Genomic DNA, 22,269 nt, shown 5'->3' with positions numbered 1-22,269 from the left:
TGTGTGTGTGTGTGTGTGAGAGAGAGAGAGAGAGAGAGAGAGAACATACTGGCCATGGTGTGCATGTAGAGGTTAGAGGACAACTTGTGAGAGTCAGCTCTCTTCTTCACCATGTGCATCTTAGAGATCAAACTCGGGTCATGAGGCTTGGCAGCCAGTGATTTCACCCACTGAGCCATCTCAACAACCCTATTAACAGGTTTTCTTTTGTTTTTATTTATTTATTTATTTATTTTTTGTCTTTTTGAGACAGGGTCTCCCTGTAGCCCCAGCTGTCCTGGAACTCACTATGTAGACCAGGCTGGCCTTGAACTCACAGAGATCCGCCTGCCTCTGCCTCCCAAGTGCTGGGATTAAAGGTGTGGGCCACCACGCCTGGTTTTATTTTTATTTTTTAAATTTAATTTTCCAGCATGGCTGCTCAAGTCCTCTGCAAAAGCAGTATGTGTTGTTAACTGCTGAACTATCCCTCCAACCCTTTCTTTCTTTCTTTCTTTCTTTCTTTCTTTCTTTCTTTCTTTCTTTCTTTCTTTCCTTCCTTCCTTCCTTCCTTCCTTCTTTCTTTCTTTCCTTCCTTCCTTCTTTCTTTCTTTCCTTTTCTGTTGGGTTTTTTTTTTTTTTTTTGAGACAAGGTCTCACTTTGTAGCCCTGGCTGGCCTGGAACTCAATATATACACCAGGCTAACCTTGACCTCACATGAGTGCTGAGATTAAAGGCATGCACCACCACACTTGGCTTGTTTTGTTTTTATTTGGTATTATTATTGGAAAATTTATATAACTAGCATGTCAAATCTATAATTTTATTATCAATTTTTGGTGCATATATATGTGTGTGTATTTTTTGTATGTGTATACACATGTATACACATGCATGTGAAGGCCAGGGGTCGATATCAGGTGTCTTCCTCAATAGTTTTCTACCTTAATTTTTGAGGTAGGGTCTCTCAGTGAATCTGGAGGCTGGCCAGCAAGCCCCAGGAGCCCTCCTGTTTCTTCCCTAACAACATAAGGATTGCACGTGCATCTTCCCAAGCTCAGCTTGCTTGCTTGCTTTTTGCTTTCCTTCTTTTTCTCCTTTGAGGTAGGGTCTCACTGTATAGCCCTGTCTGTTGTAGAATTTGCTGGCTTCGAATTCACAGAGATCTGCCTGGCTCTGCCTCCCAAGTACTGGAATTAAAGGCATACACCACTGTGCTCAGCAACTCCCAGCTTTTAAAAAAAATATTTTATTTATGGAGCTGGAGAGATGGCTCAGCAGGTAAGAGCTCTGACTGCTTTTTCAGAGGACTCGGATTTGATTCCCAGCACCCACATGGCGGCTGCGAACCGTCCTTAACTCCAGTTCCAGGGGAATCTGAAGCCCTCTTCTGGCCTCTGCGGCATTGTACGACATGGGTGTGCTCACACACATGCAGGCAATACACTCGTACACATAAAATAAAAATAATAAAATATTAAAAAAAGAATTCTGTGTTGTATTTGCTAGTTTAAAAAATATTTTATTTATTATTTTACGTGTATGAGTATATTGTCTGCATGTGTGTAAGTACACCCATGTTGTGTCGTGCAGTGCCCGTGGAGGTCAGAAGAAGGCTTCAGATCCCCTGGAACTGGAGTTACAGATAGTTGTTAGCTGCCATGTGGGGCTTTCTAGGCCCAACTCCCAGCTTTTTAAGTGGGTGCTGGGGATGGAACTCAGATCCTCATGAAAAGGTAGCATGCACTTTGTTGACTGAGCCATCTCTTCATTCCTAATTGGTTAATTTTTGAGACAGGATTTCACCCTGTAGCTCAAGCTGGCCTCAAACTTGAAATCCTCTTGCATCAGCCATCCAAGTGCTGGGATTACAGGTATGAACCACCATGTCTAACTCTAAATCTATGATTTTATAGATTTCTTAGGATGCAGCAAAATAAGAAAAGTGGATTGATTTCAAGAAATAGTAAGTAGCTAGGCATTTTGGCTCACGTAATCCTAGCACTTGGGAGGCTAAGGCAGAAGGATCATAAGTTCCAGGTGAGCCTGGACCATATAAGGAAACTCTGTTTCCAAAAAATAAAAAATAAAAAGAATAATTGGTAAATAGTAGTACAAGCTATATATACATATATATACATACTCATGGCAAATATTTTGAAAGTGATACACAAAAGACTAAAATTCTAGAAACTAAGGCCCCCAGGAGTCAACAGGCCTGGTATTTCCAGAGCCCAGACCTAGCCTGTCCATCATACCTCCTTCAGGGCCTTGGGTAGGACCACCAGTCTACTGACCCCACCTGCCACTCCTGGCCTGAATTTCCTCAGCTGAAGGGCTCTGGCTTGTCCTTTCATTCCTGAGGGTGTCTCCAATGGAGGAAAGATAAGGCTTTGGGAAACTGAGGTGTGGTAAGGCTACAAATAGAGACCTGGAAAGACCTAGGGTTTGATGAAGCCCCTTAGTGCTGGTAGTGTTGTGACAGGGTAGTCTGGAGGGTCTTTCGTGCCCTGTGTTTTTTCCCCTGGATATGCTGCATGGGGTGAGAGGAGGCCCAGAGAAAGGCCCCTTATGCTACAGGCAGCAAGGTTGCGAAATGGGTCCCCAAGTCCAGCTGGCCAACTTCACTTTTCTCTCCCTCCACCCTTCCTTTCCACCTTCTTTTTTTTTTGTTTTGTTTTGTTTTTGTTTTTGTAGGTGTGTGTTTAAAATCACAACAGGAAATGGAGTAGTGATTTTTCTAGAGGGAGCACAAATACACAGACAACAACCCCTGTAAGGCTGTGATGAGCTGAAAGGGCCATGGTCTCCCTACTGCACTGTGTGCCCCAACCTCTCTCAGCCCCCATTCTGTGTTTACAGAGCTTTCAGAAGCTGAGAATCCTGGTTTATGCCTGTAATCCCAACACTTGGGAGGCAGAGGTAGGAAGATTACTAGTGTATTCCAGGCCAGCCTGGGCTACAGAGTGAGACCCGATCTCAAAAACACAAACACAAACCGAACATTTCCAGAGTTCACATGTGAAAGGCACTCCCTTCCTTGGCCTTTCTGACACCAAGAGGGTATCATAATACTGGGGGAGGTCTTGCCACCCTATTCTCTGGCCCAGGGCCCCTCACATTCTGGCACTTTGGCTTCTCATTCCCCTAGTCACTAACAGCCCTTTCTTGTGCCTCCTCTCTAGGCCAGCCCTATGTCTCTGGGCCCAGATCCAGGCTGTTGTCTCCTCCCCCGCTGTCTCCTTGAAGTTGCCTCCCCACCCATCCTACCCCCAGCACTGTCCTCTGTATTTTCAAGCCAAAGGAAGTAACTTAAGCAAGGCAGACATCTTTCTGAGTCCAGTGAGAATTTCTCAATCATGCAGCAAAGATCCTAGGACAGGCAGAGCAGAATCTAGGCATCTTGCCCATCCATGGAATTTTGACTGGATGTACAAGCAGGGGCAGGAAGGGTGCTCAGGGAAAAGAGGTAACACATTGTGGATAAGTTCTGGACTTGCTGGTGGAACAAACAACAGCTGAGGTCAGGGCTTGGTGGCAAACAGGAACATGAAGCCATGTCACTTAGCAAAGCTTCTACCAAGCCTGCCTCATAGGCCAAATCCCTGAGTGAGATTACAGACTGTCCTTTGCCAATGTCCTGAGTGTCCTAAGACCAGAGACGGAGGATTTTGGTGACAGATGGGAAAGGAAAGGCTGTCCTGGCTCTAGGACAACAGAGTAAGGATTCAGTATTCAGCAAATATTTGTTAAACCAATCAATACATGTGTGTCTGGCGCCAGGGGCAGAAGTAAAGGACAGTGCCTGCCATCCCAGTATCAGCAGTCAGGTGAACAAGTCATGATGAAAGAAGCTCCTGAGGTCATTGGAGCCCCTAACAGGGAAAAAGCTCCTTCCAGTACAGAAAGCGTTCTTTGTGTGGGAAAGCTCCTTCCTGTAGGGAAAGTTCCTTTCTGTAGAGAAAGCTTCTTTCCAATTGGGATAGCTCCTTCCATCAGAATAGCTCCTTTCAGTGGGAAAAGCTTCCTCTTGGAACTGAGCTGGTGTAAGAACAGTACTTGTTGCCCCCCACACACACACACACTGTTGTCCCTCGAGGGTACACCTTTGTTCACGAGGCTAACAAGTCTCTGACTAGGAGCACAGATGGTAACTTGATGGAGAAGGTGAGAAAAGTTGGGGTCAGGGAGGATGGTGGCATGAACAAAAGTCATGCTTGGGATGTGCTAAGTGCCGTGAATGTACCATTCCATTTTACTGATGAGAAAACAGAGACTTTGAGTGACTTGCCTGTAGTTCTAGTTGGAAGGTAACAACCTGAATTTAGACCAGGCTGCTAGTGTTTGGAGCCCATCGGGACCCAGGGCAAAGCAGAGCAATGGAAGTAGAGTGGGATGGATTAGAATAAGGGCCAGAGTCTAGTGTGTCCCTTAAGGATATGGGTAAAGTGGAAACTGGGTTCTCCATCCCTATCAAAGGACTCACAGCATGTTCTATAATCTTTGGGTGTGTAGATGTGTTAGAGGACATTTTCTCGGGGTATAAAGACCCCTTCCCCCCTTTCCCTTATTTTAGAGAAAGTGACCAGAATCATGTAACTGAAGCTAGGGTCTTGGGAGTCTGCTGGGGACTATGTTTCTGGGAAAGCAGCCACTACTTAGGAAATGCTTCTTGAACAATGTGGATGATGGAGAAGTTGAGAAAAACTGGAGCTATATGTGGGGGTGTGGCTTGCTGAGCATTGGGGCTAGGGCTGCAAGGAGGGTTCAGCACTTGCAAGCACACATCCCAGGTCTATTCTGGGGCCTGGAACTGAAAGTCCTTTGCAACATAGTCTCTCCTCTGACTCATATATCCCTCTTAACTCCTAACCTCCCATTTTGTGCTGGAACTCCCACCTCTCCTTCACTAGACCACCACCAAACTCGTACCTCAACACAGGGTACCACTTTCCCCTAGGATTTATTTGAGATGCTTCTGTCCTAAGGTTGAAGCCTTTGGTCAGAATTCCTCTGAAGGGTAGGAGAATATTCTGGGTCAGGTAATCCTTGTGAAGGCACAAGGGAACAGCTACTCTCTAGGGTTTTTTGTTTTGTTTTGTTTTTGTTTGGTTGGTTGAGTTTTGTTTGTTTGTTTTGAGACAGTCTCATGTAGAAAGGCCAACCTTGAACTCACTGTATAGCCAGTGTTGGCCTTAAACTCTTGACCCTCCTTCTTCCACCTTCTAAGTGCTAAGATTACACACACATGTGCATCACCATGCCCAGCTATCACTCTCTAGGTTTATGGGGCAGAAATATGCAGGTTCTGTAGACGAAAGCTCAAGGCTCCACCTGAACCCCAAGCCATAGAACTGAGGCTGGTGGCCCAGGGAATGCTCATGGGAAAGTCCTAGAGGAATGGTACCCTCCCCCAATTTGACCTCATCTCTCTGTACAACTTTGGAGTGGCAGCCTATGGCTGGAGGATGGAGGGGCAGATAAATCTAAACTTTAGGAAAGAGGAAAATAATGTGGTAGAGGGGGTTGGATAACAAAAGATTTTTGCTTGCGACTAATAGTCTCCAGCTGCAAAAATACCAAAAGGGAGACCATGCAGGCTGGGGACTCCAGTTCTTGCCAATGCCTTACCGGACTGCTGAATGGGGCCCTGCCTGGCCTTTGGGGAGGTGAGAGGAGCCCAGCCAAGAGTAAATAACTGAGAGCAGGGACCATCTCTACCCTCCTCTCCCGGAAGTGGGAGGGAATGCAGGCCAGGAGAAAGGTGCTCAGATCACCCCATCCTGAGGCTTGGAATAAGTCTGGAGCTGCACCTGGGAGCAGAGCATCAGTTCTCTGTAGGCTTCTTCCTCCTCCCCTCTTGCCAAGGGAAGGGTGGATGGGAGAGCAGGGCCAGGGTGTTGCCAGCTCTAGGGCTGGGCAGTGACTCAGGGAAGCCTGAGGAAGTTGGAGAGAAGGCCATTTGTGCCAGCTGGTGCTGGGAAAACAAATTTGACTGATGAATTTCGCATACCTGCCAGCAGCCCCCAAACCCCTGCCGTGTCCACCAAGTAAAAGGCACACAGCCCTGTTTGACTCTTAGCCGCCCTGCTGGCTGCTTGGGCCACAGGCAGTCCCTGCTTTGGGACTTAAGTTTCCTTTGGAGGCGGCCCAGCGGCTTCATTTTAATCTGGTTTCTCTGTGGTAACAGTGTGTGCAGCAGCTTGGTCGCCTTAACTCTTGCACTGGATTTCCTTCCTCTGTGGCCTGTGCCTCTCCATGTTCCTCTGCTCCCTCACCCCAAGATGGGACAGTCCTGGGGGCCCAGAGGACAGAACAGCTGGGCTTGGGGATGTGTCAGCACTTGTAGGGATAATAGCTCTTCCCTGTGACCTCTTTCTCCAGTTGTCTCAGGGTGGGGTTCACCAAAGGGGACCTGAAGAGGAAACTGTTTATGAGAGCCTCCAGTGACTGCTTTCCCTTACTCACCCCCACCCCCCAGTCTCAGTCCTGTGACTGTGAGTCAGTGACTGGGCTAGCCAGCTTCCCTGGGAGCCACGTCTTGTTCTCTTTAACCCCCCCCCATTAGGAAATAGCCCCTGAATCCTTGTGGGGAGGTGGGGGGACTAAGGTGGAGTTGAGCAGAGCCTTTCATTATACCTGTGACTGTAATGCAGAGTAATCCCTACTGGGCTGAGTTTGGATAGTGTGGGAGGACACACTTCAGCCAAAGGCAAGTAGTAAAAAGAGTTCTTTACCTGTTAGGGAAATAGGTGAAAATCCCCACCCTAGGAACTTCCCAATTTGAAGAGGTGTTACCTCTGAGGGTGATGTTTTCACGGGGGCACTGGGGGGCATGGAAGCCAGAGTTGTCTTAGAGAGGAGGCCGGAAGTTGTCCCTGTCCGTTCCCAGGCTTCCAACAGTCCTTGCCCCACCCTCTGTTCCTCGGCCCCTCCGAGCCTCTTCTCCTCTGTGACTTGGAGTAACTGTGGATACCTGATCTCCCTCTTCCCCCGTTTGCATCTTCCTGAAGCTCCTTCTCTTTCTGTGGTATTCCTGGTTTGTTTCCAGGATCCTTTCTTGACCTTCCTCCTAGACTCTCCCTGTCAGTCCTGTATCTTTTGCCCCATTCTCTCTGAGGAAATTGGGCAATAGGAACATGGAAGAAAAGGGGATGTGAAGGCCAGTAAATGAAGCTTGACCCATTTTACTGTGTCATGCTGTATGGATTTCATATTTTGAAATATTTTTCTCCCAAGTTGAATTTATTTATGTATTTTCTGCTTTCTGCATAAAAAAAATTATGCAACGCACTGCTTTCGGTCAGTACTAGTGTAAGATTATTAATTGCTATGTGAAATGGATGTAAGTCCAGCCCAAAACAAAGATATCTGCTGTTTTAGTTACCCAGGATGCTCTTATCTCAAGTAGAAGCAGATTAAAAAGAAAATATGGGGATGAGCTAGTAGCCCTTTCCTCCCTCCTTTTGGTACCTCCAGATAGTTCCTTCCTGTTGAAGGCTAGATTAGAGTTGGAATAGCCTGTCAGTCAACCAGTCAGCTAATGTTTACCCAGTCACTCCTATTTATGACAACCCTGAGCCCAGGGTGGGGATAGGGGAGCAGTTTGTGTGTGGTGGGGTGGGGATGTTGAGTATGCTTGGAGACTTCTATTTGGAGAGACCAGATATGTGAAAACATGGCAACCACTATCAGACAAAGTGTGACACTGCCAGTCACACCCACAAGAGCTCAGGGAAAGATGGCAGCAGCTGGGTGGGGGAGGATCACAGGTGGGCTCACAGATGTGGGCTATGCACCAACACAGGAGGGATGGGTGCCTGTGGGAGGACCAACCTCTCTTGACTTTCTCATTTACTCTGCAGATGTGGAACAGATGGCTATCGACTGGCTAACGGGAAACTTCTACTTTGTGGATGACATTGATGATAGGATCTTTGTCTGCAACCGAAATGGGGATACATGTGTCACTTTGCTAGACCTAGAACTCTACAATCCCAAAGGCATCGCTCTGGACCCTGCCATGGGGTGAGAACTGGCAGGCAGAGATTCTGGCTCTGGAAAGGGGAGGCAGACACTAGTAAGAAAGCATCCCCAGAGTCTAGATCTATCTAACATGTGTGCTTCCACAGGAAAGTGTTCTTCACAGACTATGGGCAGATCCCAAAAGTAGAACGCTGTGACATGGATGGACAGAACCGCACCAAACTGGTTGATAGCAAGATTGTATTTCCTCATGGCATCACGCTGGACCTTGTCAGCCGCCTTGTCTACTGGGCTGATGCCTACCTAGATTACATTGAAGTGGTAGACTATGAGGGCAAGGGCCGGCAGACCATCATCCAAGGCATCCTGGTGAGTAGCATTTTATCTGATGCTGTTCTGGGGGAAACATTAGCCAGAGTCTTCTACTGAAGGGAAACCTTTGCAGGGGAACTGGTCTCTAGGTAGGATTCCTAGTAAGTTTGGATAGTATGGAAACATAGTCAACCCAGGTCCTCTGATGGGAGTGTTGCAAGCAGGAATGTGTCAGAAAGGGAAGGAGATGGCTTCTACTCTCCTGGGAACAGTCATTTAAAGGCACCTTTTACTTCCTTTTTCTTGTTTGATCCTTAAAATAACCCCAGGAAACAAGCAGGCAGTTGCCAAAAGCAGAGTTCAAAGATGGTTGGTTCTTTGCCAGAGGTTACGGGACTGGGTAATAACACTTGAACCCAGGACTGCCCAGAGATGGTACATCCATTGTGGAGTAACTATGATGAACAACCATCCCTGGGACCTTACCTGGGACTGTTCTGGTTTTAACCTTGAAAATTTCATAAACCAGCAAACCTCTGGTCTTGGGCAAATTGGAGCAGTTAGACACTGTCAGCAGGTTTTCTTGGGACAAGACTGTCCACTCAATCCTTCCAAAGCTAGGGGCTGGAGTCAGGCTGAGTATTCTCTGAGGACATAGGTTAGGGCCTGACAGGAACTCAGTTGAAAGTCATTAAAGCATCTACAGGGTCCTTAATTCTGTGAGGGGCATTTTTCATGCCCTTAGTGAGTAGAGTGGTCCACTGATCCACTCACCAGATGCTGGGTAGCGGTATCACCATAGAGACAAGCTGTAGAAGGAAATAATATCTCTTAGAAAGTTCCTGAAGTTCATTAAAGAGGTACTCTATGAAGAATAAGTGGGATCTTGACAAACATAAATGTCTAGAACAGTGTAGTCCAACCAGAGGAAACAGGAATAAAGCACTGAGTTAAATAAAACTAGAGGGTGAACTTGGGAAAGCAGATGATGGAATTTGGGTGGAAGCCACGGGGCTTCAAGCGTGAAGATGTCCCTCTCTCATCTCATGCTGTCCAACCCTCCCTGCGGTTTTAGATTGAACACCTATATGGCCTGACTGTGTTTGAGAATTATCTCTACGCCACCAACTCAGACAATGCCAATGCCCAGCAGAAGACGAGTGTGATCCGTGTGAACCGCTTTAACAGCACCGAGTACCAGGTTGTCACCCGTGTGGACAAGGGTGGTGCCTTACACATCTACCACCAGCGGCGACAGCCCCGAGGTAAGCAGGCTCCACAGCCCCTCCAAAGTTGACTTCACCCTAGCAGGACTCTAAACTCACAGCTCCTCTTGGGAATCCATGAGGACCCTGTATTCTTTCATATCAAGAGTGCTTCTCCTATGCATCTACCCTAACCCACCAAGCCTGGCTTTTCCTGTGGACATCCTTGCTCCCATTCTCCCCCCCGACCCCCACCAGTTCCCTTTGGGCCTAAGGCTAGATTGTGGCAAGGCAGAGGAATCCTAGTCCTGTGGCTCCCAAATCCTAAAATGGGATAGAACAAAGACCCTAATAGCAGGAAGCCTTCCGATGGCCTGAGCAGAGTCCTGAGGGTGCTGACAGCTCTCCACCCTGCCCCCAGTGCGGAGCCATGCCTGTGAGAATGACCAGTATGGAAAACCAGGTGGCTGTTCTGACATCTGCCTGCTGGCCAACAGCCACAAAGCACGGACCTGCCGGTGCCGGTCTGGCTTCAGCCTGGGGAGTGATGGGAAGTCCTGCAAGAGTGAGTAGCAGCAAAGGGCAGGTGGGTGGGCCTGCTGGGGATGGAGGGGGCGTCCTTTGATGAATCTCCACAGCCCACTCCCTCTGCTGAGATGCAGAGAAGTGAAGGGCAGAGATGAAATGAATTCACATCCAAGAGCCAGGTTATTCCCATCATCCATTCATTCATTCCCCAAGTATTAAGCGAGCACTTACTGGGTGTTTGACACTGTTCTTCTGGCACTGAAGATCCAGTAGTGAAGAAAATAGATGTTGTCTCTGGCCTAGTTGAGGAGATAGACAAACATTAAATATAACTTTTAGGTGGTGATGATTATATGAAGAAAATAAAGCAGAATAGTTATGATGACAACAAGGGCTTCTCTGAGGATGTGCATTTCTGGCAGAGGGAATGATAGTGCTAAGAATCTGGGGCCATTGTGGGACTTGGTGTGTTGAGAAGGCCAGTGGGGCTGAGTGATGTGAGTAAAGGGAAAATGATGGAAAAGCTGGTTTTATTCTAACTGGGGTGAGATGCTTCTGGCAGCGTGGACAAGAGAGAAGTGACCTGATTGAGCTCACATTGTATAAACTCATGCTGCTTCTGGGTGGAGGCTGGGCAACAGGGAAGAATCCAGGAAGCTATTTCTGTGGCGTGGGCAAGAGTGATGTGGTTTAGGCTAGGATGGTGGCAGAGGAAGCAGTGGAAAGTGACCAGATTCCAACAGATTTTAAAAGTACTTCTTTTAGGCCACGAATTTCACTACCGAGCAGTGAAGACTTAAGTGAAAACATGCCGTCCTTCCCCCACTTCCCACCCTAACATGTCAGACCCTCAGAGCACAGTGGCCCTAGTCCTAGAGTTGAACATGTCATCAGGTGTGATGTTCCCTATGACTGACTCAGAGCCTGGTCTCTTCCATGTCTCCTAACCCAGCACAGCCAAAGTGTTGCAGCCCCTCAGGCCCAGGCATCAAGCCAAGTGGAGGTTGAGTGTGTGTGTGTGTGCGTGTTTGTATATGTGTGATTTTGTGTCATTTGTGCATGTCCTAGAGCCTGAGCATGAGCTGTTCCTCGTGTATGGAAAGGGCCGGCCAGGCATCATCCGGGGCATGGACATGGGGGCCAAGGTCCCAGATGAACACATGATCCCCATTGAGAACCTTATGAACCCACGGGCCCTGGACTTCCATGCTGAGACTGGTTTCATCTACTTTGCCGACACCACCAGCTACCTCATTGGCCGCCAGAAGATTGATGGCACTGAGCGGGAGACCATTCTGAAGGATGGTAAGGGAGTTGGAAGTGGGAGGTATGTAGGTAACACTCTTGAGGGATGTGGCGCCTAGGACAGGAAGCCATCAGAGGCCTAGACATCTCTCCCTCAGTGCCCTCTCAGCATGGAGAGTCCCCTGCTGACAGGCTGGCTGGACTCGTTGGCATGGAGATGAGGGGATAGACATGTTGACCCCTGTATGACCCCCTTCTTGGCAGAGTCGAAAAGAGTCAGGAGGATGGATGGGTTAGGCCGCGTGGGCTGTCTTTGCCAGCCCTTGGGAAAACTCAGGGTCTCTCTGCCATTGGCTCAGAGCCCTGGAGCTGTGTGTAGCACGCAGCCGAGAGAGGCCTGAGGCCCTGAATCAGAACCAGGCCTGCCAGATCAGCGCAGGGTACACCCACACTTGTGTAAATGCACAACGTATGTACAACGAGATCTCATGGCCACCAAAATCTGCACACTTACAGAGTCTGGCAAAACTGTATTCTGTTAAGTCGGCACAGCCCTGACTCCCAAAGTCTCCCCACACATACAGTCTACTTTAGCAGGTCTACCCTGCATAGTGTTCAGATCCAACCCCATGGAGGTTCCTGGGCTCTATGTGTTTTTCCCCAAATCTGCACTTTGGGGCCCCAGAATCTGACTCCCTAACCGGTCAATCTAGCTGATGCCAGTCACTACCCTGTGCCTTGCTCCCCACCCTTCATGCAGCTCAGAGAACCTTAGCAGTCAGCAATCATAAGACTGTGTGGAAATCAAAAGTAACTCCTGGTCAGGAAAAGATTGGGGTTCCCTATACCGGGGAGCTGCTATTTAAAGGGTACTTGAGATGAAGCCTTAGGCTAAGTGAAAAATCACTTCCTAATTTTAATTCATTTTGTGAGTTCAGGGTTTTTGGGCCTGGGACGTGGCGTCACACTTGTGCCAGGAGCCAGTGAGCATTGCCTCAGCTGTCCATCCAAGCACAGGCCCAGACATGCCCTCATGCAAGGGCCCACGTCAGCTGCGTAGTTTCCTGGCTGCCCTGTGCAGTTTTCAGCAACATCTCAATACGGATGTGGCAACCCAAGTGGTCCTCTCCATCCCTCCCTCAGTCTCCCATCCCCATCTGTTCACCATCCAGGGCACCCCGTGCTTTCTGCTCTCCCTGCCTGGCCCATGTTTCTCCCTTCCCTTTAAGGCTCTCCCTCATCACCCTCTCCATCCCCCACAGGTATCCACAACGTGGAGGGCGTAGCTGTGGACTGGATGGGGGACAATCTTTACTGGACGGATGATGGGCCCAAGAAGACCATTAGTGTGGCCAGGCTAGAGAAAGCTGCTCAGACCCGCAAGACTTTAATCGAAGGCAAGATGACACACCCCAGGGCCATTGTGGTGGATCCACTCAATGGGTAAGTCTGCCCATGCAGTCGGGTAGGAGGAGCCAGAGTGTGTGCATCTCAGAGAATTGAGGAGTGGGTGACTGAGGTAGACCATTGAAGTGGAAATGGGAGGCTGAGGGAACAGGTATCCTGTCTTTAGGATTGAGAGTAATGTTGTAGTACCTATCTGGAAGTCTGTTGCTGCCTCTCTTACCACAGAGCCCTCTACTGGCTCCCCTTACCCACATGCCCTTGCTTCGGTACCACCCTACCCTTCAGGTCTGCCTGGTGCTTGCTTGCCCTCATCTGTACCTTGCTTCCTCCAATCAGCAGTTCTGTCCCCATTACATGCTGTCTGGAACTCCCAGATACTAGCAGATACAGTTTTAAATCTCAACTCAAATGCCACCTCCTCAGGGAAACCTTCCTCACCACTCTCCGATGTTCACTTCCACCTGCTGCCTGGCTTCTCTCCACTCTACCACCTTCCACTCTCCTCCTGATTTTATCACTCTCTGATGTGACCTTCGTAACTGACTTGTTTCTTATGGATGTGAGCTACGGAAGAGTGGGGACCTTGGTCTCTGCTGCATCCCTGAATGCCAGAAGTATGCCCAGCTTACAGTAGGCACTCAGCAGGTATTCACTGGATGGAAATCTGAGTGAGTGCAATGTGTGGTTCAGGGACGAACAGAGCAGGGAGACCCTGGAAGAAATTCTGGATACCACCTATGGATATGGATGACAAGGGTGGCTGATGTGGTACTGACTAGTTGTTGCTCACAGGTGGATGTACTGGACAGACTGGGAGGAAGACCCCAAGGATAGCCGGCGAGGGCGTCTAGAGAAAGCTTGGATGGACGGTTCACACCGAGATGTCTTTGTCACCTCCAAGACAGTACTTTGGCCCAATGGGCTAAGCCTGGATATCCCAGCTGGGCGCCTCTACTGGGTGGATGCATTCTATGACCGCATCGAGACCATACTGCTCAATGGCACAGACCGGAAGGTGGGCAGGCATGTGTGCATTACTAGACCCTGTTTATGTACATCAAACTTGATAAATAAGATGGGTATCTGTGTCCAGGACTGTGTGCTTCATGTATGTTTATTTATGGAACTATAGATGTGTACACCTGTATACTTGTATATCTTACGTGTCTATTTGTCTGAGGATGTATATTCATGTCTGCTCATGTTGTCTGCAGACCCAACTGCCGACATGCATACCTGTGTGTGCACCTGTGTGTGTCCATACATATATACAACACACTTTGGTGCTTATCTACACAAAAATGTGAGGTGCCTAGGGACAGTATATTTGTATACTTGTTCACTTGGGTGGTGATGTGCTTCATGCGTGTGTGGGCGTCTAGGTATATGGACCAAACTCTTTCTTGGTATGTAAGGCCCTTCACAGTATAGCCCCATTACCTCTATGATCCCATTTCTCCCACTGCTTCATGAACCTCAACATTCTGTGAACAAGCAACACTAGACAGCTTATAATTATAGTGCCTTCACAGTGCTTCTGCTTCCTAAGCCACTGATACCTGGAAATCCACCCAGCTCCTCTAGCTGTTGTCTCTGGGTCCCTCTTCCCCAGATTACCCACAAATACCCTCCACGAGACATTGGGTGCTCAAGGGCAAGTCTGTGTTGCTGTCACAGCTTGGCCCTTAATAGAGTCTGGTAAATGTTTTATTAGGTGGAGAAATGAATAGATGAAAGCTGGTTGGCTGTATAGGGTGTGGGGAGAGGGGGACATAAATGAATATGAATGACCCTAAAAGAGGATGTTATGGACAATGTCCTTGCTGGGTCACCTTGTAGGAGTCAAGGTCTAGAATTTCAGGGAGCTCCTAGGCGTCCCTCAGGCATCTCCATTTGTCTCCCAACTCCTCAGAAACATCCCCTCCATTCCTAGATTGTGTATGAGGGTCCTGAACTGAATCATGCTTTTGGACTGTGTCACCATGGCAACTACCTCTTTTGGACCGAGTATCGGAGTGGCAGTGTCTACCGCTTGGAGCGAGGTGCAGGAGGCACACCACCCACCGTGACCCTTCTGCGAAGCGAGCGTCCCCCTATCTTTGAGATCCGCATGTATGATGCCCAGCAACAGCAAGGTACTCCCTTTGACTTAGACTGGGGACAGTGGGATAGCAGGATGGAATCCCAGGCTCTGGTATCTGTGGCTTCTGAGAAGTCCTCCAACTCAGTTTAAGTCTGTTCCGCATTTCCCTTCTTGTTCCATGCCTGTGGTCTCTCTTTCAATACGCCCTTCTTCCTCTCCATACTTACTCTTCTATCCCATTTTATGTGTTTCCTCCCTCTCCCCTTCCTTCCCCACTCTGGCCTTCCCTAACCCTGCTGCCCTATCCTTGTCCTGCCCTCTCCTGCAGTGGGTACCAACAAATGCCGGGTAAACAATGGTGGCTGCAGCAGCTTGTGCCTAGCCACCCCTGGGAGCCGCCAGTGTGCCTGTGCTGAGGACCAAGTGTTGGACAGAGATGGAGTCACTTGCTTGGGTATGAGGGGCCTAGCTGGGGCAAGGATGGGAAACCAACCCCAAAAGGAGAATGCTATGGAGAGGGCTGGAGAACAGCATCAAAGGGAGATTGAAGAGGCAAAGAGGGGTCCTGTGGAACCAACAGGAGGTATAGAATGAGGTTCAGAGATGCCTCAGGGGCTTAAGGAGAACTGGGAGTAGAGGGACTTGAAAGGGCTTGAGGAATGAGACAGCCATAGGAAGAAATATTCTCAACTTGTTTAACTTTAATTCACCATTATTAGAGTAAAATAGCAGTAGTTTTTAAAATACTATAAATTAACCCCAGCACTTAAGAGGCTGAGGCAGGAGGATTGCAAGTTCCAGGCTAGCCTGAGATATGTATGGAGACCCTATCTTAAAAACAGATTTTTTTATTTTGGTCTTTTGAGACAAGATCTCCTGTAGCCCCAGCTGGCCTAGAACTCACTATGTAAACCAGACTGGCTTGATCTGAGAGATCCACCTGCCTTTGTCTCCCAAGTACTGGGATTAAAAGCATACACCACCATGCCTGGTGCTATATATAGAGAGAGATTTTTTTTTTTTTTAATGTGTATGTGTGTATTGCCTACATGTAATTAAGTGCACCTGTGTCATGCAATGCTCGAGGAAGACAGACAGAAGAGGCTATCAGATCCCCTGGAACTGGAGTTACGGACAGTTGTTAGCTGCCATGTGGGTGCTGGGATTCGAACCCTTGTCTTCTGCAAGAACAGTCCGTGTTCTTAACCGCTGAGCCATCTCTTCAACCCATACAGAGATTTTTTTAAAAAAAGGAAATTAGGAAGAAAAAAAGTACAAATCCAACCAATGAACACCCCTATATTGTTGTGGCAAATTGCACACCTTTCTTTCTTTCTTAGGGGTGGTGCTGTTTCATGCATAGCTATTGTACTATGTATGCATTTTTCTGACTCTTTTGGCACGTATGTGTCACAGCATTTTCCAGTTTATTCATTCATTCATTCATTCTGAGGGCTGGGGATCAAATCCAGGGACTTATGCATGCTAGGCTATCACTCTACCACTGGGCTACAACCCCAACTTCTTAAGTGTATGATTTTTTTATTTTGAGACAGGGTCTCACTGTACAGCCCTGAATGGCCTAGAACTCACAATGTAGACTATGCTGGCCTCAAACTCAAAGAGGTCTGCCTTCTTCTGTGTCCCAAGTCCTGGGACTAAAGGCATATACCACCATACCTGGCCTCAAGTGCATAATTTTAAATATCCTTGCTTTTCTGAGTAAAAGCAGAGTCTGGGGATCTTGATCAGTAGATAGGGCCTTAGGTCCAATCTTCTGCATCACACACAGAAAATTAAGATTGAAATAAGAATGGGTCATGCTCATTGTAAATATAAACAGTATAGAAATATATAAAGGAGAAAGTACAAATCACCCCCAATTCTGCCACCTCTAGATAAGTGCTGTTCCCATTCTGGGGAGCACACCCCAAGCATCTCTGCGTTACTTCTTCATAAACGGAATCATGCTGTTCTGTTTCCTGCTCCTGTCACTTGGCAGTGTATCATGAATACATGAGCAGCATTTTTAATGGCCAGTATATATGCACACACCATTTAGTAAATGGCCTGTCATTCACTCAACTATGACTCTACTGTTGTATGTTTAGGTTGTTTTTGGTTTTTTGTTCTAATCACAGCAACATTCACGGAACATAGACTGTGTGCTATTTTTAACATTTCCCATGTAGTAACTTATTTAAAGCATCTCTGTGGGGAAGGCATTGTTATTATCCTTATTTACAAGTAAAGAATTAAAGAAACTGAGGCCCAAAATTAAAGCAGGGGTTCAAACCTAAAAAGTCTGACCTCAGAGCCCATTTCTTTTATTATTATTATTTATCTTATTGTATTCATTTATTTTTTAAACAGAGTCCCCTGTAGCCCCAGCCACCTAGAACTTACTGTATAGACCAGGCTGGCCTTGACCTCACAGAGATCCACCTTCCTCTCTCCTGAGTGCTGGGATTAAAGGTTCCACCATGCCCAGCATTATTTCTATTATTTTTTATTTTATTTTATGTGTATGAGTGTATTGCCTACATGTATGTAAGTGCACCCATGTCATGCAAGGCCCACGGAGGTCAGAAGAGGGTATCAAATCCCCTGGAACTGGAGTTACAGATGCTTGTTAGCTGCCAAGTGGGTGCTGGGAACCAAACCTGGTCTTCTGCAAGAGCAGCCAGTGCTCTTAACTACTGAGCCATCTCTCTACGCCTCCCCCCCAGAGCCCATTTCTTAAATACCCTTCTGCCATCTGTCATGCATTCATCCTTTGCCATATTTGGCGTATTTTTCTTATGACAGTCCCAGGAGTGAAAAGGGGTCAGTGGAGATTAGTGTCTAGCTAAGAGCAAGTAGCTGCAGTCAGTGAAGCTTGAGCACATTGGCAGAGGATGTTAAGAAACTGAAAGGGGCCAGGGTAACAGAATCATTTGTGTGCACATTGAAGTCATCAGGAATAGAGCCAGGAGTGATTGTAGAGAAAGTGACACTGGGCCAAGAGCCGAACACCCTTAAGGATGATAGGGAGTAGCCTGGAAGGCCTGTAAAAGTAGTTATGTGAAAGTCAACACTGATTTTTAGGAAAGAACTGAAAGAGTGGACAGAAAATAGCATCACGGATTAAGGAACACACATACCAACCTCTAGGCCCAGTGATCCATGAAGTAGATGAAAGAAAATTAGCCACCCCATGGGACCCTAGAAAGACTGAGTGAGAAAGGGAATGCAAAGATGCAGGGTCTGGCAGGGGTCTGACACTGGAGTCTGGGTTTAAGGTACCCATGGTAGCACAGGCAAAGGACTACTTAAGTGCTAAGGCAGACGGTGATGGTGAGGTGTCCCTGTTGGAGAAAGAGGTACAGCCTGCAGAATTCTGGGACCTGTCCTCACTCCTGCAGTGAGGCCAGTGCATCTATAAAAGAAAAAAACCCAGAAACCAGGGTAGGGCCCTGCGGGCGGGGGGGGACATCCCTGAGATGACTCCCAGGGGCAGTTCAGGAAAGCATCAGGCAGTAGACCACACAGACCTCTGAATGGTAGTGACTGAAATATGGAAACTATTTTCTTCTCAGGCTACAGGAAGATAGAGAAATTGTCAGTGGATTATAATGCCTGAGAAAGAGTTGCTGCTTCTATCCAAATAATTTGCTCATGGGGAATAATGTACTAGGGAAAATTTCCATGTATATTATTAAAACTCAACAAATCCAGAAAGTACAGGGTTTTTTTTTTTAGCACCTGTCCCATGGCCTGGGTCTGACCTTACCCCTCACTCTCCTGTGGTGCCCACAGCAAACCCATCCTACGTGCCTCCACCCCAGTGCCAGCCAGGCGAGTTTGCCTGTGCCAACAGCCGCTGCATCCAGGAGCGTTGGAAGTGTGATGGAGACAACGACTGCCTGGACAACAGTGATGAGGCCCCAGCGCTGTGCCGTGAGTCACCCTCCCTACCCTTGGATAGCCAATCCTGCCAGGCAGAAGGACTCTGAAATGGCCTGTTCCTAACCTGGTAGGCAGAGAACTGGGTGCTCCACCCTCTTACTGACCCCTGACACATTCCCTCCCCAGATCAACACACTTGCCCCTCGGACCGATTCAAATGTGAGAACAACCGGTGCATCCCTAACCGCTGGCTCTGTGATGGTGACAATGACTGTGGGAACAGTGAAGATGAGTCCAATGCCACTTGTTCAGGTGTGGAGCAGGGACAGGGTAGATGGGGTACCAGGACTGGGAGGACAGAGGGGCCTCAGGGAAGGAAAGAACAGATCACATGTACCCAGAGCAGAGCAGATGGGGCCCTGGGCAAGAGGTTGGGTCTGCTATTTCCTGCAGGGCTGGGTTCACCAGGAAAAGGGAACTGCCCTACATGGAGATGAGTAATGTGAATGGATCCTTTCCCCGAAGACCCCAGAGACTCTTTGAGAGATAGGGTCAAGCACCAGTGTGATTTGGGACCCTGGTGAATAAAGTCAGAATAGGCAACCAGGCAGAGGGTAATTCAGGAGGAGAGGACTTTAAGAGAGGGTCTGGATGATGAGCACTCACACCCGACCCATCCCCTAGCTCGCACCTGCCCACCCAACCAGTTCTCCTGTGCCAGTGGCCGCTGCATCCCCATCTCTTGGACCTGTGATCTGGATGATGACTGTGGAGACCGGTCTGATGAGTCAGCCTCGTGTGGTAAGAGGGACAGCAGGAAAGCCAAGCTTGGCTGAGGGGAGGGGTAGCCCATGGGTGGGGGCTGGAGAAACCCTGTATATAGTACCTGGTAGCCTTGAGCAAGTTATCTTATCTCTGGCCTTGGTGACTTTTGTCTGTAACAGGGGTCTAATAATAGCACCACCATCACAGCATTGATTTCAGGGGCGCAGGGAGCCTGTGTTGGTGCCTAGCAGAGGTGAATGAACAGATTCATGCTGAGCAGGGACCTGGCCTTTTCCTTGTCCATCTGACTCTGCTAAGGGCTCCTGCTTCTGGACGGGCACCCTGTGCCATCTGTGCAGTGCAAGAATAGATGTGACCTTGAGGGCCTTACTCAGCTGCTCTTTTTCCCTGACAGCCTATCCCACCTGCTTCCCCCTGACTCAGTTTACCTGCAACAATGGCAGATGTATCAACATCAACTGGCGATGTGACAATGGTAAGAGCTCACCTTCTCCTTGAGCAATTCCTAGGAAGGCTAGAAGCCACAGCCAGGCCCCACATAGAGAAGAAAGAAGTTTTAGAATCAAGCTGGGGCTCTCTGCAGTACACTGAAGCCATGATGGGTTGTCTAGGAGAAAAGAGGAGGACCCCAGAATACCACAGGGGAGGCAAGGTGGGCTGAAGGGAGACCCTGCCGTTGTACCATTCCTACCGAGGCAGGGAAGAGCTGCCTGATCCTTTAGCAAGACTGGGGGTGGGGAGCTGGGGAAGAATGAGTAAGAAGGACCAGAGGGGCAAAGCAAGGAGATTAGGGCCCACCCCCTTCTCCCTGTACCTTCCATCTCCTGAAGTCCTTGCTGCATGCCCCAGGCTCCGGGCTCCAGGTTTGGGAGCCCACCTGGAGGTCAGCCACTATCAGGTGATGTCAGCCCTGAGCCACAGGGGTGGGGAAGTGATTGTTGTATGTGCTGTCTTGGGCTCTGTCCTGTCTGACGTGATGTTGCATTGTGTTGTGTTGTGTGTGCCCCAGTGGCTCCAGCCCTGGCTCACCTGTGAGGATGGGTTGGATCAGTGCCACGTTGCCCTCCTCCTTGCTATGTCTCAAGTGCCAATGGTCGCCCTGGCGGTTTCTGTGTTTCAGAGAAGGATTGTGGGGACGGCTCTGACGAAAAGACCTGTCCTGAGCCTGCCGGTCAGTGCATAGAAGCACATGCACCATCACCCCAGAACCCCAGCTGATCTTGGCTGCCCAGGTCCCCTAGGCTCCCTGCCCCAGAGCTACCAGGACATAGAACAAGCAGCAGAGAGGCGAGAGTGGAACATACAGGGAAGAAGAAGCAGAGGACAGAGGGGACTGTTCAGAGGAGAGCAGATGACAGAGGTGGTGCCAAGAGAGCCAAGACCTGGGGGAGGAGACAGTTGGAAAAGCAAATCCCATTGCAAAGGGGACAGGAACACACACCCCAAGGGGAATGGCTGAACCTCCATCTTTCTCTGAATCCTGTAGATGTTGAGGGAAGTCCAGCAGCAACTACCTAGGGATTAGAAGGCAGGATGTCACTTAGTCAGCTTCAGCCACCTTCTCCAGAGGAGGCCCCCAATCTTCTCAGCTACAGGCAAGCCCCTGTGAGCCTGAGCCAGCACACAGTGCCAGTGCCCAGCAATGCCCAGGCTCAGGATGTGGGTGGATAAAAACCGTTTTCAGTCAGCAGAGACTCTCACCTATACTCTACCTAACCTTGTCTCTCTCAAATCAGAGAAACCCCTACCTATCCCCAAGTAAGCAGACCCTGTCCTCACACCCTACTGCAAAGAGTACCCCTATCCCTAGCTTTCTGGGACCCAGGGAAGGGCCTCCTGGAGCCCACCCACTGCTGCCCCACCCCATGGGCCATGGTGCATGCTGCAGTCTATGCAGTTTCTGTGTCTTTTCTGTTTGTTTTTTTCTCAGTGGGGGGGCGGGGTTGTGAGTGGGAATGAGGAGGTGGAGGGGGCCAAGCCGGGATCACAGAGAAGGCTGTTTTACTAACCTCATCCTCTCCCCTTCTTCCCTTCCCCCAGACAATGACTGTGGGGACAACAGTGATGAAGCTGGCTGTAGCCACTCCTGCTCTAGCACACAGTTCAAGTGCAACAGCGGCCGCTGCATCCCTGAGCACTGGACCTGTGATGGGGACAATGATTGTGGAGACTATAGCGATGAGACACATGCTAACTGTACCAACCAGGGTGAGTACCCTGGACCAGCAGGATAGGGATGAGACTGTGTCCACTGCATCAGCTGCAGCCCATCCATCCATCCACTTGCCCCACTGTGTGTCAGTCACACCCTGGGAATCCCGAGATAGCTGAGGCTCAGCTCCTGTCCTTGAAGAGGTTTAACTGCCACAGAGAGGGAAATTGCTGGCTAATCATTGCCACATACTGCTAAGATCACAGGCCTGTAGTTGGGTGGCCTTGGGTTTAGCTCCAGCTCTGCAATTTGTTATCTGAGTGGCCTTGGGCAAGTTACTTAATCTCTGTAGGCCTCTGAGTTTCCTTTGCAAAATGGTAAGAATAGCACTGGCAACATAGCACTGAAAGGGAGGTTAGTGAGGTGTGCTCAAAAAGTGCTCAGCACAGGGGTACAGCTGGCAAATAGCTTGACCCAAGGGTCTAGCCAGACATACTGGTTCATACTTGTAATCCCAGCACTCAGGAAGCTGAGGCAGAGATTGCTGAGAGTAAAGGTCAGCCTCTACTATAGAGTGAGTTCCTGACTCAAAAAAAAAAGTCAATGCAAGGGATCTGAAGGTGAGAGGAACTGGTCCAGGAGGCTTTCAGGGCCCAGATTACAGCCCCCCCCCCCCCGCCCGGGGGCCTCCGCTTCC

The 22,269-nt window shown here is 48.8% G+C and overlaps 1 protein-coding gene across 1 annotated transcript in view; it reads left to right on the top strand.

Annotated features, from left to right (window-relative positions):
- The window catches only part of Lrp1 (LDL receptor related protein 1), an 87,674-nt gene that overhangs the window by 19,368 nt on the left and 46,037 nt on the right, over window positions 1-22,269 (top strand). Inside the window, exons 7-20 of the mRNA XM_008844089.2 lie at window positions 7,846-8,008; window positions 8,113-8,335; window positions 9,354-9,543; window positions 9,905-10,048; window positions 11,080-11,316; window positions 12,519-12,699; window positions 13,456-13,678; window positions 14,597-14,798; window positions 15,075-15,200; window positions 18,545-18,685; window positions 18,821-18,946; window positions 19,319-19,435; window positions 19,815-19,895; window positions 21,461-21,628. Of these exons, the coding sequence (XP_008842311.1) occupies window positions 7,846-8,008; window positions 8,113-8,335; window positions 9,354-9,543; window positions 9,905-10,048; window positions 11,080-11,316; window positions 12,519-12,699; window positions 13,456-13,678; window positions 14,597-14,798; window positions 15,075-15,200; window positions 18,545-18,685; window positions 18,821-18,946; window positions 19,319-19,435; window positions 19,815-19,895; window positions 21,461-21,628 (2,322 nt within the window). The remainder of the gene's footprint in view (window positions 1-7,845; window positions 8,009-8,112; window positions 8,336-9,353; window positions 9,544-9,904; window positions 10,049-11,079; window positions 11,317-12,518; window positions 12,700-13,455; window positions 13,679-14,596; window positions 14,799-15,074; window positions 15,201-18,544; window positions 18,686-18,820; window positions 18,947-19,318; window positions 19,436-19,814; window positions 19,896-21,460; window positions 21,629-22,269) is intronic.

This window comes from Nannospalax galili, unplaced genomic scaffold (assembly GCF_000622305.1).
Source record: "Nannospalax galili isolate Female #2095 unplaced genomic scaffold, S.galili_v1.0 scaffold340, whole genome shotgun sequence".
In the NCBI taxonomy this organism is placed as follows: domain Eukaryota; kingdom Metazoa; phylum Chordata; class Mammalia; order Rodentia; family Spalacidae; genus Nannospalax; species Nannospalax galili.
This window is presented reverse-complemented; position numbering and strand designations above follow the sequence as displayed.